This window comes from Myxocyprinus asiaticus, chromosome 17, assembly GCF_019703515.2.
Source record: "Myxocyprinus asiaticus isolate MX2 ecotype Aquarium Trade chromosome 17, UBuf_Myxa_2, whole genome shotgun sequence".
In the NCBI taxonomy this organism is placed as follows: Eukaryota; Metazoa; Chordata; class Actinopteri; order Cypriniformes; family Catostomidae; genus Myxocyprinus; species Myxocyprinus asiaticus.
Window position 1 is genome coordinate 15,302,937 of NC_059360.1, and position 16,598 is coordinate 15,319,534.

Sequence of the window (16,598 nt, forward strand, 5' to 3'; positions counted from 1 at the left end):
CATTAGCATATGTGAAGGTACAGAAATAGTTAATACTATCTTACTGAACATATGTCGTGCTGTCATTCTGGGTACCCTAGTCAATCCCATTGTATCAAGCTTGTGTGTTAACTTACTGGGAGAGAAGCGGATTTCTGATATGATGTCTTTGCGATGATGAAATGACACCAGGTCCTCCAGAGTCTCTGCATTAACAATGAGGAAGCTGCCATCGTTGAGTCCCACTGCCAGAGCTTTCCCATCCGGAGAGAAGCAGCAACATCGCCCTCCTATGACAAATTACATTTACATTTATGCATTTGGCTGACGCTTTTATCCAAAGCAACTTAAAGTGCATTCAAGGTATACATTGTATCAGTTTGTGTGTTCCCTTGGAATCGAACCCATGATCTTGGCATTGCTAGCCATAGATATACATCAGTAAATGCTTTATTTGGCTGGTTCACATACATCAACCATGGCGCCATCTTGGAACAGTCAAAAAGGAGAGCTGTTTGAATGCAAGTGAATGGAGGAGACGCCTCAGACCTTGAGTGGAAACAGTTAATCAAGTAATGAATTGACTGACTGGGTGCTAATTTTCAGCATGTTTGCCATGATATATTCATTTGTAGAGGGGAAAATCCTGTTTTAGAAGTGAAGTCATGAAATTGTATCAAGTAAGATTTATTTACAGTAACTTACTATTATAAATCTCTGAAAAGTTTTATATATAAATACAACTTACTATGTGTAGTGATGTGACCTTACTATTGATTTTAGATTATATGTTGGATTTTAGATAAAAAAATAAATGAATGATTTGAATAAACAAAAATATTCCAGATGTTTATGGAGTTAGATTCCTTTATAGTTATGACCCATCTATCCCATTACATTTATGATCACTAGTACGACAGCTTATATATTTGAAGCTTCCGGCAGTGCTCTCATTATTAAAATTATTTATAAGACTCAGTTTAATTTGGAATTTTATATAATCTAAAATGCTGCAGACAGTGTACATTCATGTATTGACAAATGGCTCCTAAACGTTCCGATATGATGGACACGCCAACTATCGCAGTCCATTGGAAAAGCTGCTAATAAAGTATCTACCTATGTACAGTATATCTATGTTGCTAGCACCATGTTCTTCCAGTTGAGCTACAGTAACAGTTATACAGTAGCTAACCTAAAAATGAAAATTCCATCATCATACTGCTTATAACCACATATGGAAACATACCATAAAATAACTAGGAAGTAAGATGAAGTTAACCTATTACACAATCCTCTTTTAATTGTGAAGTAACTTACCATTGTTTATTACAATATGTTAAGACCCAATTAATTCTTAGGATCATCAAATACATTTAATTTAAGTTGATGGTTTATCTTAAGGATTTGTTCTATTATGGCTGTCTGATTAAACTGCTGGTATGCAGAGTATCTTAGATTGATAAGTTTTTAAGTGTTACTTCAGTGCCCAAATACTTTTTGGTGCAACTGTATGTTTGGTAATGACCTTAGTGATCTTATTAAACACTGTCAGTAATATTCTAGTGTAAAGGCAGTGTAAACTTTTGCCTACCTTTCTTGAGTTTGCGTACAGCAAGCATGCAGTGGCTGGGCGAGAGGTCCCATATGCGCAGAGTCTTATCGTCACTCACAGTGGCACACAACGGCAGATGAGGGTGAGTGGCAAGACCCCACACCTCGCCCTCCATGTGACCCTAAATAAATCCCACCCCATAAAAAACTATTAATGTAAGGCTACTAACAAACTCCTTGTTAAAAAGACCAGCTTAATCAGCATGCCATTCCCACAGTGTATAGTACATAACAGTTTAATCAAGCTGAAATGTTTTCTTGCAGCATGGTCGGCCCAGAGAGTGCTCTTTACTTGCTAAATGCTTGCTGTTTTTTTTTTTATTTCTCCATCCTAATAATTGCTTGACAAATTAACAAGATGAAATAATGGCCGTGGGGAATGTTTGACAATGGAGGGTTTGCAACAAATGATATGTTACATTTAGTAAGTACAAAGTACTTGACACAAAGTGTTGAGTTAAACAATAACAAGCACCAACCAGTAATTAATCATGATGCCTGACTCTAAAGTGCAAACCACCAGAGACAAACAGATGCACATTTAATCAGCATCCAAAAACCTGTTGTTCCCTGTCAAGCTGAGCTACAACTTAAAAATTAAATACCTTTAAACCATGGAAGTTGGAGTGCAGAAATAATGGAAATCTACTATTTTTGCCCAGTCTGCATTTACTGCCATTTACATTTTGTTACGTAACTATAATGTCTGGATCATTTTATTTCTCTTTGAAATGGAACTGGAGCAATTTTATTTCCAGTGAAGCAAAATCTCAGCTACGCATAATACAACATTACAAGCAGCTTCATGTTGAGAAGTGGATACAGAGACAGACACCTGACTGGCTCATCATTCTCAGGGTCATTTACCTCCAGGTGTTGCAATAGGAAATGGGAAATAAAAATTAACATGTTCCCAAGGAAATGCCAGTGCTTGCAAGGCAGCAAAATAATGTTTAAAATCAAGTCAAGATGATGGTATTGAAAAGGATAGTTCCAACTTATTCATACTCACATATTCTATTCTAATGTTCCTTCAGTTATGGGGGGCATTCACAGACAGACACATTCTTATAATTATATGTCTATGTAAACATGTTAGATAGACATGTAGCGCTACTTTGTTGTCATTTCAATGGCTATTAACTGTAAGAATGTGGTTTTGAAAACTGAACAAATTACCAGCTCACCGTCAGAGCATACAGTAGCAGCAGGTGTATACAGATTAATATAGCTAAATAATAAGAAAATATACAGCCTTCATGTTGTTCCACAAGGTATGTGCAGGCATTAATCATGTAATGTATGCACATAATAGATTACGAATGAGAGTTTAATTTACTGGGGCAAAGGCTACAGGAATCTGTTAAACTGCTTAATTTCCTGCAATACTGAGCTCAAAGTGTGTATTCAGTATATGTTCATTACTTTGAAAGGGAAACACTGTATTAATTAAACCTTTAAATATTTGAATGTCCAAACTGATATTGACATTTATGTTAAATGAAGTGAAGCTTAGAGTACAGTATATAATTTTGAATACATTATAAATTAAACTCTTTATTATTCAATAGTGTAACAAGGCAAGGCATGTAATGTAACAAGGTATGTAATTAAAACTGCATCATATGTCCAAGGGACATAAACGATAACTCAAATAATGTGGCTTGTTGAATAGAGGTTGTTTGTTTTCTTAGCAACTGGATGTGTTTTACATGGTGGACAATAAAACAGACATAAAAAATTCAATATACTACATTGAAGGTGGGAATTAAGTCAAACTTATGGACCAGAATATGATAGAGATTTGGAGGTGGGCTCTTTTGACTTGGGCCAGTAAGTGACCACCATGCAACCACCTAGAACATCCTAATGTCCGCCTAGCTATGCCCTAGCAAATGTATAGCAACACCCTTGAAACCACTAGGGATGCTATAAAATATCAACAGTGCTGGGTGGATTACTTGTGAATTGTAATCAGGTATTGATTACAAATTGCATGACAAAAAAAAAAGCAATCAGAAACGTAATCTCATAGATTATTATTTTCAACCTAATTCTATTTTATTTATGTCACATGCATTTGAGTGGGATAATCATTTTACCATAAAAGTAGAAAGAGGAAGAAAATGTATTCCATTCTGTATAACTAACAAAAAGAACCTCATAAAAAGAGCTCCTTGTGACATTTTTAAAAAGTGCATTAAACATTACATGAATGAAATAAACATTAAATCTAACAGCAATGACAGTGCATGGCCAAAGTTTATAATTCAAAACACTGAGACATCAAGTTCATTTTAAGTGCATAAAGCAATAGCAGCAGCAATAGCAGCACTGCGAACATTACAGGGGAAATCAACATAAAGCAATCATAAAATGAACGAAAATTAATGACCATAAAATCAACAGCAACAATGTTGCCTAGGACAAAGCTTTCATCTAAAAACACTGAAACACTTTTAACTCTTACTGCTTACTCCATCACCTATCCCAAAGCTGAGGTGCAAGATATTATCTTTTGAACAGCAAGAATATTCTAAAAGAGCAAAATATTTTAAAACAGCACAGTTCCACCGAGTCACACAAGGAACAGTTGTGCCAAGTTTTATGTCAAGTTTCATGCAGTGGACTCCACTGCATCATCAGCAACAGTAGAGTGATGGGCTTTGTTCCATATAGCTGCACATTTTGCAACTGAACTATTACCCTGTGGGCAGGACCCTTAGAGATGGCATCTACAAGATCCTTTGAAGCAATTAAGTTTAATGTGTGAGATGCACACCATTGGTGAGGTAGTAAGAAATAATAAATCATTTTTAAAACCATATCTATTCATTTTAAGTGCATAAAAGAACAGAAACATTATATGAACAAACAGTAATGAACCTGAAATCAACAGCAATGACTCTGCTTAGTCAAAGCTAACAGCTCAAAACTCTGACACACTTACTTTCAACCCTCACTACTTACTAATAGTCTATCACCTATTCCTTAGCTGAGGTGCATATCTTACTGTTGTAACATAAAAGTAGCACATGCTCAAAATTTTCATCTGTGAGACTATTGCGCTTCAGGTTAAGAATATGATGATATTGATATGCAAATTATGAATAAATTATTAACAATTTACTGCCAGTGCCTTGTTAATACGTAATCATGTAATCTATACAAAAGTAACTGTAGTCCAATTACAAGTATTTTAAAATGTGATTTAATCCAATTACAAATACTTGATTTTTGTAATCTGATTATGTAATCCATGCACATTATTATATCAATGGTTTTTGAGTCATCGATGTATTAAAATTAGCCAACATTTAAATTAGAAGTCTAATTTGCGTGCTTTCCATTTCACTTAGTTGGCTTTTTGTTTAACAGTCTGGCGTAATAGCGTTGGGAGACCATAAGGAGGTGATATGTCATATAATGAAGCAGGTCACAAGGCACAGGTATCACCGATATTTTAGAGCTCCTTGGGTATCACAACACAGATGATGGACTGATGCGGCGCAGCAGATGGCAGTCCAAAGTTACTGAGGTTTTTGTACTGTACTTCTTCAAGAATTAACAAAGTGACAATGATGAGTTTGCAGGTTAGTGTATGAAACTGGTGCAACTGCGCAAACTGAGAAATGGCAATGTTTATTATGCAATTTCTCTATGTAGCTTTGAATAGGTCTTTCATTCAAGCTCTCAAACCTCAAAATGACATACTTGTAACTGAAATACATTGTGTAGGCTCTATGAAAGATACTTGCAAACAATATTTCATACAGTGATGGCTACAGTCTTTGTCCTTTGGTAATGATTTGGTTCGAATTTAATGGAAAACTATGCCAGTTGCGCTACATGGCACTGAAGAATTTTGATGCTGAGTGTTGGCATGGGTGTGTACCTTCGTAGAAAATAATTGTTTTGAATTTTAGAATGCACCATGTCGTCCACATACGGTGAGCGAGCCCCTTTAATTAACCCTACCACTCACGCTTTACCAAAAATTAGTTCTGAAAAAGACAAAGACTATTGTGCAACAAGCAACCCTATCTATAGCTGAAAAATCCTGATATATATATAGATAATGATCAGGAAAATATTCTGATTATCGATGCTTGAAAAAGGCATTGATCCCAAGCCTAGAAACCTCCCAGAAAACTCTAGCGTAAAGCTCTTCAGATGTGCTGCTATGACTCAATAGGAGGACAGTGAACTGCTGAAAGTGTACCTTACCTGAACCAGAAGAGTGATGGGTCCATTTTTGTCAACCTCCAGAATCTCTCCGTTCTTTGTTCCTACAAGAATGTGTCCATGACCCAATGATATGGCACGAATGGAGGGGTTGTCCTCTAAAAGCAAACCTGCAGGAGGGGACGTGTTATTAATAAACACCCATTCATGACCTTGGCATAATATTTATTAAACACAGAGCATACTCTTAGAAGATGTATGGTGGTTTTTGACCTGATTAGCTTTTATTGCACAAGTTACCCAATGTCACATTGTTGAAGCTAAGAGGCTTCATATATGCATTATCTGAATTAAGCGCAACATTGTCCTTAGTTACGAAATAATTTTTCCCATTAATTTTCTCCAGAAGGATTTTGTGATAGGGACCAAGGCAGTCACAAGGAGAATCACATCAGGAAGCAGGAAAGGTGTTGAAGAGTGCACATTTGCGTATGTGCTCAAGTGCGGCGGGGGAACCCCAGAGTATGTTGTAGAGGGAAACCCCACTATTGCAGCACAATGCATCTGTCGCATTTACATAGTGCATGTCACTTTCATGTCTTCAGCAGCATTCACACATTAAACAGCTTTTGTTGTATGTGTAAATGAGCTATTATAATTTAAAATCCGCACAAATTATTACTCCACCCCCTTCATAACGTCATTAACGTCAGCTCTGTGTTGTTGGATTGAACGATGGATGTGCGACATAGTTCCTATGATTTCAGGAAACAGTTGCGCAAGCAAGTTAATTTCTCCAAGTATGCATCGTACTATGGTGGTTAAGCAGTGAGTTATGTAGTTGTTCGGAAAACGCACCCCTGACTAGTGCACGTCTTTTGCACACTGACGAGATCTTGCTATTAGAATGCAGTGTGCAAGTATGTGAGATAATAGAACAGAAATCAGGATGGCTAATAAAGAAAGTTAAAGACTGTAGGGTAAGTTAAATAATGTTAACTTATGTTAAAATTAGTATATAAAAAAAAGAAAAATCATTGATGCCATCATCTAGCCTGTCACTTACGCGAATACATTTTTTCCCTCCTAAAATGTGCTTTTGAACACTGAAATTTCTGAATGTAAAATGTATTAATAAGGAAAAATGAAATACCAAAATCACAATTAAAGCCGCAATCACAATATCTATGCGATATCTATGCATATTTGATGTTTTTTTGTCCATACTGCACAGACTAAATTTTAAGTATAAAAAAAACATATTTTAGCCTTAATATATTGCAAGATTAAATTCAGATACATAAAAATATATAGGCTATATCAAAAGTAATTTGAGAGTGTAAAGAGACCTACTCAATTATGTAATTTGCTTCATGGGAGTGGACATTCACTGCTAAGCTCTTTTGCAGCAGTTTCCCACCCCCCCTCTCCCCAAAAAACTCATTTGTTTTTCATCTCACATTTGTTTTTTATAATACTAATGGTTAGGTTTAGGTTTAAGGTTTAGGGTAGGGTGGTAGGTTTTGTTGATTGTAGAACCTGATGGAGCTTTTTCCTTAAAAACCTAATGTCACATAATGTCATTTTGCAAAAATGTCACCATAGTCACCGAATTTTCAGGAGACCACTGAATGTATATGAAATCTTGACGTGAAGTAATCAAGGATGAAAAACTCCAATCAAGAATATTTTATTCTCAAGTTACTCAACTTGAGTTTCAGGCCTACGGCACTCAATTTTATCCAAGATGCTATGGTAGCAGTGACTTCTCTGATTGGTAGCTCTCTCTTCAGGATTATGGGTAGAGTAGTTATTCACCAGGAATTTGACAACTAAACCAAATTTTTTAATTAAATTTAAATTAAAGTTTAAATATTAGGTATCATACTCACTTGTGGCTTCTACAAAAGTATATATTATCACTTAACAACCTCTGAGATCATTGAAGGTCTGTGTTGAAAGGTTTAAATTTGAACACTAACAATCTATTTCTTTATGGTGAAAATTAATAGGATTTTTACTTCCTGAACTAAACTGTTGCACTTTGCTGCAGCTCAAAAATGTGAGGGAAAACTCACCTTTTGAGCCTGGGGCCAACACCGCTCGTTTGATGGCATACGTCTTGAGGCACCTCTCAAACGTGTCATCCCACAAAGCCACTATACCATCTTTTCCACCAGTAACAAAGCCCTTTTGAAAAAAAAAAAGAAAACACATTACATTTCTGAAGCAGGCAGTGGCTCCATTTCCTGTTTGAAATTGAATCTTGTACCTTCTCCAGGGCATGCATGCTGAAAACAGGCCCGTCGTGAGCTTTGACAGTTTTTACTAAGAACATATCTCTCCAGATGCAAATATCTCCAGTGCAGGTTCCAGAGAACACCATTTCTTCTGTCCAGCCATACACAGCGCACATCATGGTCTCAGTTTTTCCCATACTGCCCTTCTTCCCAATCAGTCCACCCCCTGAGGAAATCACAGGCTTATAAAATCAACATCAGCATCAGTCAGTGTTTCCCACACAATTCTTTTTATACTCTTTTTTTTTTTTTCATGAAAATTCATGATATTTGCAAAACATATTTTTTACCTTACAAAATATGTTTGAAAACTTTGTTGAAATTAATGATTAAGTTATGTACACTCTCGTGTATTTAGGGTGCAAGGGAATTTTTTATTTGAATACCTTTCACTTGGTGGTTACACCACTTGACATTTTTAAAGTCATTAAATAATTGTTTTGTACAAAATGCAAAAAAACAACATTGACAAAAATTACATTTCTACGAACTTGACACATGCGTGTGCGCAATAATTCATAAACTTCACAAGATGTTTAGTCTTACCTGCTCTATGCCAAAACTTTATGTGTTTCACTCCAGCTGTGATCAGTTTGTCTGGCATGTACGGGTTGATTTTAATGACAAATATTTTTTCCTTACTTCCCCTTTAAATGGATAAGAGAGACATAACCATTAAAAACAGGTACAGTTTAAATTCAGTCATTATTTACTCACTCTCATGTCATTTCAAAGTATTTTGTCAGTGGAACAGAATCTTTAAAACAATCTTTACAGAGCTTTACTAAGAGCTGTCAAGCTTTTTGTACTCTTAAAATTACAAAAAAACACCAAAAAAAAGTATCATTATAGTAGTTCTTATGAATCTGACATGGATGCAGGCTAGATGCAAGCTTGTATGTACTACTTTAATGGTACTTTTATGGTGCCTTTATGAGGTTGTTGTATTTTTTAAATAGCTTTTTATGAGCTTGACAGTCCCTGGTTACTAGTATGAATTGTTGTTGTACTGTATGAAAAAGAGCTGATTGCAATTCTACTTGCATTACATGAAAAACAATTTACAGCATACAGGTTTATAACAACATGAGAGTGAGTAAATAATGACATAATTTTCATTTTTGGGTGATCCATTCCTTTAAAGGTTCACAAGAAGCACTGCTGGGCTGTAATTGACCTGTCTGCTGTGCTATTTCCACTGTCTGAGTCGCAGCGGTGAAGGCAGCAGCACAGGGGACTCTGCATTAGGCCCCGGTGTGGAGGGGGCAGAGCACTGAGCAGCGGCTGCACTGCCAGGCCCTATTAACTTCCACCCGCACACCCACCCTTACTACCAGAGAAGGCCCCAGGGAGGAACTGACTGTAGCTCTGCACTACCTCTAAACTCAGGAGCAACCAGACAGGGAATAGAACTGCTTCAGTCAATAAGAGCAAGCACATACTCAGAAACTTAACTCAATTAAAGTAACAAGCCAAGACAGGACAGTGATTTTACCATGGTTTAGAGGTCTTGTTAGGCACAAAACTACAGTGGCAAGAAAAAGTATGTGAACCCTTTGGAATAAGCTGGTTTTCTGCATTAATTGCTCATAAAATAAGATCTCATCTTCATCAAAGTCACAAGTATAGAAAAACACAATGTGCTTAAGCTAACAGTACACAAACAATTATAATCTTTAATGTATTTATTGAACACATTCCATTAAACATTCACAGTGCTTTGGAAAAAGTAAGTGATCCCTTGGATTTAATAACTGGCCGATCCTCATTTGGCAGCAATAACCTCAACCAAGCGTTTCCGGTAGCTGCGGAATAGACCTGCACAATGTTCAGAAGGACTTTTGGACCATTCTTCAGAACTGCTTCAGCTCAGCCATATTCTTAGGATGTCTGGTGTGAACATCCTTCCACAGCATCTCTATTGGGTTAAGGTCCGGGCTCTGACTGAGCCACTCCAAAAGGTGGATTTTCTTTTTTTTGAAGCCATTCTGTAGTGGATTTACTTTGATGTTTATGGTCATTGTCCTGCTGCATCACCCAACTTCTACTGAGCTTCAGCTGGTGCACAGCCACCCTGACATTATCCTGTAGGTATTGATAAACTTGGGATTTCTTTTTTCCCTCAATGATGGCAAGCGTTCCAGGCCCCGAGGCAGCAAAGCAGCTCCAATTCATGATGCTCCCTCGACCGTACTTCACGTTGTGCTTTCATGTCAGTATGCAGTGCCCTTTTTATGCCACACATGGTGCTGCATGTTCTTCCCAAACAATTCAACCTTAGTTTCATAAGTCTGCAAAACATTTTCCCAGTAGCGTTGTGGAGTGTCAAGGTGGTCTTTGGCGAACTTTAGGCGCGCAGCAAGGTTTTTGTTGGAAAGCAGCAGCTTCCTTCATGGTGTCCTGCCATGCATACCATGCCTGTTAAATGTTTCCGTATAGTAGACTCATGAACAGAGATGTTACCAGATCCAATGATTCCTTCAAGTCTTTAACTGTCACTCTAGGGTTCTTTTTTTACCTCATTGAGCATTCTGCGGTGCGCACTTTGAGTCATCTTGGCAAACTCAAAATGTTTGAGTGTTTTATATAAGTCAAAGTTGCTCTAACCCACACCTACAATCTCGTTTCATGAATTGGATGCCATGTTGGCCAACTCCTGACTCTAATTAGCTTTTGTTGACGTCTTTAACCTAGGGGTTCACTTACCTTTTCCACAGCACTGTGAGTGTTTAATGGGATGTGTTCAATAAAGACATGAAAGATTATAATTGTTTGTGTGTTGTTAGCTTAAGCACACTGTGTTTGTCTATACTTGATGAAGATGAGATTATATTTTATGACCAATTAATGCAGAAAACCAGCTAATTCCAAAGGGCTCACATACATTTCTTGCCACTGTATGTGAAAAACCCCTTAACTGTAAAATCACTGTAACACTGTAATACGATAAAAGACTTTTTTGAATAAATAATTCGATTTATTTAATAATTGTAATCACAATCAAGAATTTTTCCAGAACGTAATATCGTTCATTAACAGGGTTGGAAGGGTTACTTTTGAAATGTATTCCACTACAGATTACAGAATACATGCTGTAAAATGTAATTTGTAACGTATTCCGTTAGATTACTCAAGGTCAGTAACTTATTCTAAATACTTTGGATTACTTCTTCAGCACTGGTAGATTTTTTCACTTGTTTTGACTATAAAAATTACATGGCTCATTCAATCAGAAAAAAGCCACAACTTTCCTTTTTACAAGCCTTGACATTGTTGCACATTCACAAGAGAAGATCAGCAAACTGGTAAATCATTAGAATTAGATTTTTTGGGTGAATTATTACTTTAAGACACTCAAAAGTCCTTAATATAGTGCTTTGTAAATTTGTAGACCGATATATTGGACAGTTTGGCAATTTGTATAGAAGGATGAAACTTCTGTTGTCTGTGCCATAAAAAAAAAAGAAAAAAAGCAGCAGGTTTCCGCATTTGCTTCTGTGCTAATGACCATGCTGAGATGAAAGATTGTATGATAAACAGACTAATGTCATGAAGGAGTTTATAGAGAAGCTTATCTAATGTAACGTATAGACACCAAAGTATTTTTAGGGGATGTAGATACAAAAAGAGAACTAGGAAAACTATTTCAAAGCATTGTGTTACTAAAAAAGTAAACTATTTGGTGCCATAAAATCAGAGTTGCACAAACAAAATTGTTAATGAAAATGTAGTTTCTCTTTCATTAAAACCCCATGAAATACTTTGATTTGTCTTTTGTTTATTGAAGTATTTTCTATTGAAATTTCGAAGGGCTTGTCCATTTGCGTCACAACCTAGCAAAACCATTATTTGCTATTGCTAATTGGTTACAAATGGTTAAGGAGAAGGCCATTATCACTCAAGAGATCATTTTATTAGACAAAAATGTTTATACAGGATAAGGCAACAATATTTTTCCCGGACGAGAAAGACTGTAAATTTTAAATATGTATATCTACTAAAAGTTCATTTTGTAAACTTTTAGGAGTACACTGCCACATAGATGGCCTCAAAGCTAACAGACATGGACTAAAAGCCACAAAACTCCAATTTTGAAAATTTCATGGGGTCCCTATAGCATCAAAGCTCACAGCTGTTATTCACTCACCAAATGGTGGAGAGCTTCTCTCCTTTCCTCCATTCCCACAGGACGATGGTATGATTGTCATCCAGACCCACTGAAGCTAGCCTTTTCCCATCCGCTATGAAGACACACACACACACCATGCTGCTCTGATTACACTCAACATCAGCCACTAAATAACTCCATAACAGCATAATCTCATTATGCCATCTCCGCCCCATTAACTACGAAACAAGACATCTCAAGTAATGTAATGTGACAGTTAACAAATGCATCGCTCCAGTGGGAATTTTAGTTGGATAGCGTCTAATGAGAATAATCATCTATGTTTAGGTCTGCGACATTGACAGGCATTAGGAGACTTTTCTTTCTTGGATAAGAGAGGCTATTCTAGACATTGGAATCTTTGAGTTTAGACAGGAAATTAGTGATTATGTATAGTCAGCTGGTCATTTTATCAAAATAAACCCAGACAAGGTGATCAGGACACCAACACGAAGAGATTTTTCTTTGTTTATTTGTTTATTTTGCAAAATAACTGGTTGGCTGTACGTTATCCTGCTTATTACACAGCTTCTCAACAAATAAATACATGGACGTGAAATATTTATTTGAGATGAAAAGATTACATAATCTATTTTCTTACTTGTAATGCATTAAAATTAAAAACAGTCCTACAAGGCCTCCATTTTTACTACAGTCGCTGGCTAAACATTCTGAGTCGCATATTCTAACTCGTGTTTATATGAAAATAGAGAGGCCGCAGAGTGATACGAAAGACAATAAAATAGCTTGGAAACAATCAAATATACAATTTAGAGGTCATTATATAAAAGATGTTAATCACAGAATGCAGTTTCACAAATCAGAAACAAGTATTCCAAAGCACCATATGTGTATGCCTACTTTTTCAGCCATTTTGGTTCCAGAAGCATTTTTTCCCTTAATTTTTCCCATTGGGATTTCATAAAATAAAGAGTTCAAAATCATGAACAAAACCAACCAGCTTCAAAGTGAATCACAACATTAAAAACTTTGATTTGAAGCAAAAAAGTATCTGAAAATCTAACAGAAAAACAAATTTGTACTGTGTACTTAATGTTTTTCATGAGGGGATGAACTACAATTCCATGAAGTAACTGAATTAAAAACAATAGAAAATAGAAAACTATTGTTTTAACGATGACTATGAGTATATAAACAATTTATTACCATGGTAAGTTTAATGCAAAATATTCAGATATATACAAATATGTAAGCAGTTTGAGAGTGTAGGGAAACCCACTCGATTGTGTCATTCACAATGCATCATTGGAGTGGGCAGTTGCTGTAGAGCTCTTTTGGGGCAATTTTCTGCAATTCTCTTATTGGTAAATCTTCCACTGCATGATCATGGGGAGTGTAGTTCTTCACCACAAATTCCACTATTAAACATGATTTTCTTTTTTTTTTTAAATTAAGTGATAATAATGTGTACTGATGGCTTCAAAAGGGGCATTAACCATCGATTAACAACCTCGGAGCTCACGCTAGGCCTATCTTTCAAGGTTTACAAGTTATTGTTGAGCAGAATGAACAGAATTTTTACTTCCAGAACCAGACTGCTGCATTATGTGACCCAAGGCTACTACATAAATAGACCATGTTATGCACCATGAAACAATCAGTACTTTTTAACAAAGAAATTCTTATCATAATTTGTGCACAAAATTGTTCACAGACACTCACAAATGCTCATTGCTCACCGATCTATAATTGAGGTATCATCGATTTCAGATTTACCAGCCCCTAAATGTTGCATAAAAGAAACTTTGATTGATGGTTTTACATCTTGGTAAGACTGTCTCTTCCTATCTATATGGGTTAATCTTGGCCAGAATAAGCTGCAAAGTAGACAAGACTTTGAGAGATAGTCAAAAGTCTAATTCTATGAGATGAACTTATAGATCACAGGTGCTGCCAAGTGTTGTTTGTGGAACTGAATCTGCTATTTCCAGACAGCTGCTAGACAGGCAGAATATGGAGAACAGGCTGATGATAGCTCCAAGGTGTACATGTGAATTTTGCTCTGGCACCCCCTATTAATGCTACCGTGGCCTGAAGGCCAACTCAGAGAGGCTCAGGAGGAGTTTCTTCCCCAAAGCTTTCAGCATTCTTATTGAGGATGCTGCCCATGGTACAACTCTCCACACAATACACAGGCACACATACACACACAACATAATCATTCTATACAGACATCCCACACATACAGTACATTCCTATGGACAGTTAATTGCCATCTTGCACATACATCCCTAACGACTGTTAATAGTTTATTCACATACTCTACATCTACATCTCTAAATATCTAAATATTTTTTAATGGATGGATGGATGGATGGATAGATGGATAGATGGATAGATGGATAGATGAATAAATGGGTGTATGGATGGATAAATGGATGGATGGATAGAAGGATGGATGGATGAATGGACTGACGGATAAATGGATGGATGGATAAATCGGTGGATGGATGGACAAATTATGGATGGATGGATAAATCAATGGATGGATGGGTGGATGGATAAATTGGTGGATGGATGGATTAATGATGGATGGATGGATAAATCGATGGATGATATATGGATGGATGTATGATGGATAAATGGATGGATGGTAAATGGGTGGATGAACAGATGGATGATGGATAGATGGAAGAATGGATAAATTGATGGATGGATGGATGGATGGATGGATGGATGGATAAATGGATGGATGGATTGACTGATTGATTGAATCTGTGCAAATTCTGTGCCGAAGTTAAGTGCCTACAGTTAGGACTTTTGAAAAATTCCTAGCCATAATTATGATCAATAGCTTTAACAAGCACCACTAATTAAGATATGATTCACTGACACTTCTTGTTAACCGAACATACCATACCTGAGAAGTCAAGTGCACACACTCCAAACTGGTGAAATCCTTTAAGAACAGACAGCGGCTTTAAAAACTCTGTTTCCCAAATATGAATGGAAGAATCTCGGCCCACCTTAATAAGAAACAAACATGGTTATCAATTTGTCCAGACTATATGGTAAAATCAGGCAGACGTTTATCATTTGCTTTGAGATATCATTAAAGATCAACAGAGAAAGCTCTCTGCTCTGCAAGCATGCTGACAGATATTTGTGCTGTTTGGCTGTACCTGGCCTGTGGCTACATAGTCTTTGACAGGGTGTATGGCCAGACAAAGAATGTCATCATCATGTCCCAGGTAAAAGCGTTGTGTGTTCTGCTGTCTGTTGTACACCACACCCACAGCTGCCACATGATACACAATCTCACCCGTCTGAGTGTAGAAGAGGTTACTCCTGCAGTCATAACCTCTGTAACTAAAACACACATACACACATTACAAATATTTCCACATACAAATGGCGTATGTTCTTAGGCTTAATCTGTAACTCTTAATCCATCAGATGATTTATGGAGGCACCTAAAACAAAGTTAAAATTTTGAAGTTACTTAAAATGTGTGTTGTCAATATAATTGGTTTAGGTTTACTCCCAGGTACAACTGCAAAACTTCCACACTCTCTCAGTGGATAAAAACTAGGTTGTCTGGCAAAAGACAAATACCTCACCATCTCCTTTGACAGTCCTGCTTTCTGTACTCCAACTCATCTCCAACAGTGCATGAGCTAGTTTATAACTATTTTCTGTATGTCATGTCTGTCACACTGAAAAAAAAGTTAACCTAATAATGTGCTTCATGTGGTCTAAATCTAAATTAACTGGTTTGATTCAAGTAAAAAAAAGAAAATTGGACATGTCTGAATCAACTAGAATATATTAGATTGCACCAACAAATTAATTTCAAGAGTTAGATCAGGTAGAAATAGCTCCTTATGGTAACAACTGCAGCTTACTACTTTTAAAAGTCTACATTATAAAAGATGAATAAAAGATTAACAGTATTTTTTTTCTTGGTTTCCAGCAAAATATCTAAACATCCTTAAAACAAGATAAGTTTACTTAAGAAGCAAAACTGTGCAAGAAAATACAACATCTTTTCAGATAATATATCTTGTTTATAGCATAAACCTTATTACTTTTTGTTATATTTATGCTTAAAACAAGAAAATCTGCCATTTGGGTAAGAAAATAAACTTAATCCAAGGTTACTTGAACAGAAGTAATTGATTTAGCTTTAAGGATGGTTACATATTTTTCTTATTTTTACAGCAAATGCTGCTCATTTTTGATGGCCCTTAAAGTAATAGTTCACCCAAAAATGAAAACACTCTCATCATTTATTTACCTCATGCCATCCCATATGTGTATGACTTTCATTCTTCTGCTGAACACAAATGAAGATTTTTAGAAGAATATCTCAGCTCTGTAGGTCCATACAA

General features: G+C 36.3%; 1 protein-coding gene across 4 annotated transcripts in view; it reads right to left on the minus strand.

The window, feature by feature from the left end:
- The window catches only part of LOC127454855 (echinoderm microtubule-associated protein-like 5), a 206,223-nt gene that overhangs the window by 41,091 nt on the left and 148,534 nt on the right, over positions 1-16,598 (minus strand). For all 4 annotated transcript variants that reach the window (XM_051722326.1, XM_051722324.1, XM_051722325.1 and 1 more), the window contains exons 14-22: positions 15,390-15,576; positions 15,128-15,233; positions 12,226-12,319; positions 8,625-8,725; positions 8,051-8,244; positions 7,857-7,968; positions 5,821-5,948; positions 1,574-1,715; positions 117-269 (exon numbers count right to left, since the gene is read on the minus strand). In XM_051722326.1, coding sequence (XP_051578286.1) covers positions 117-269; positions 1,574-1,715; positions 5,821-5,948; positions 7,857-7,968; positions 8,051-8,244; positions 8,625-8,725; positions 12,226-12,319; positions 15,128-15,233; positions 15,390-15,576 — 1,217 coding nt within the window. The remainder of the gene's footprint in view (positions 1-116; positions 270-1,573; positions 1,716-5,820; positions 5,949-7,856; positions 7,969-8,050; positions 8,245-8,624; positions 8,726-12,225; positions 12,320-15,127; positions 15,234-15,389; positions 15,577-16,598) is intronic.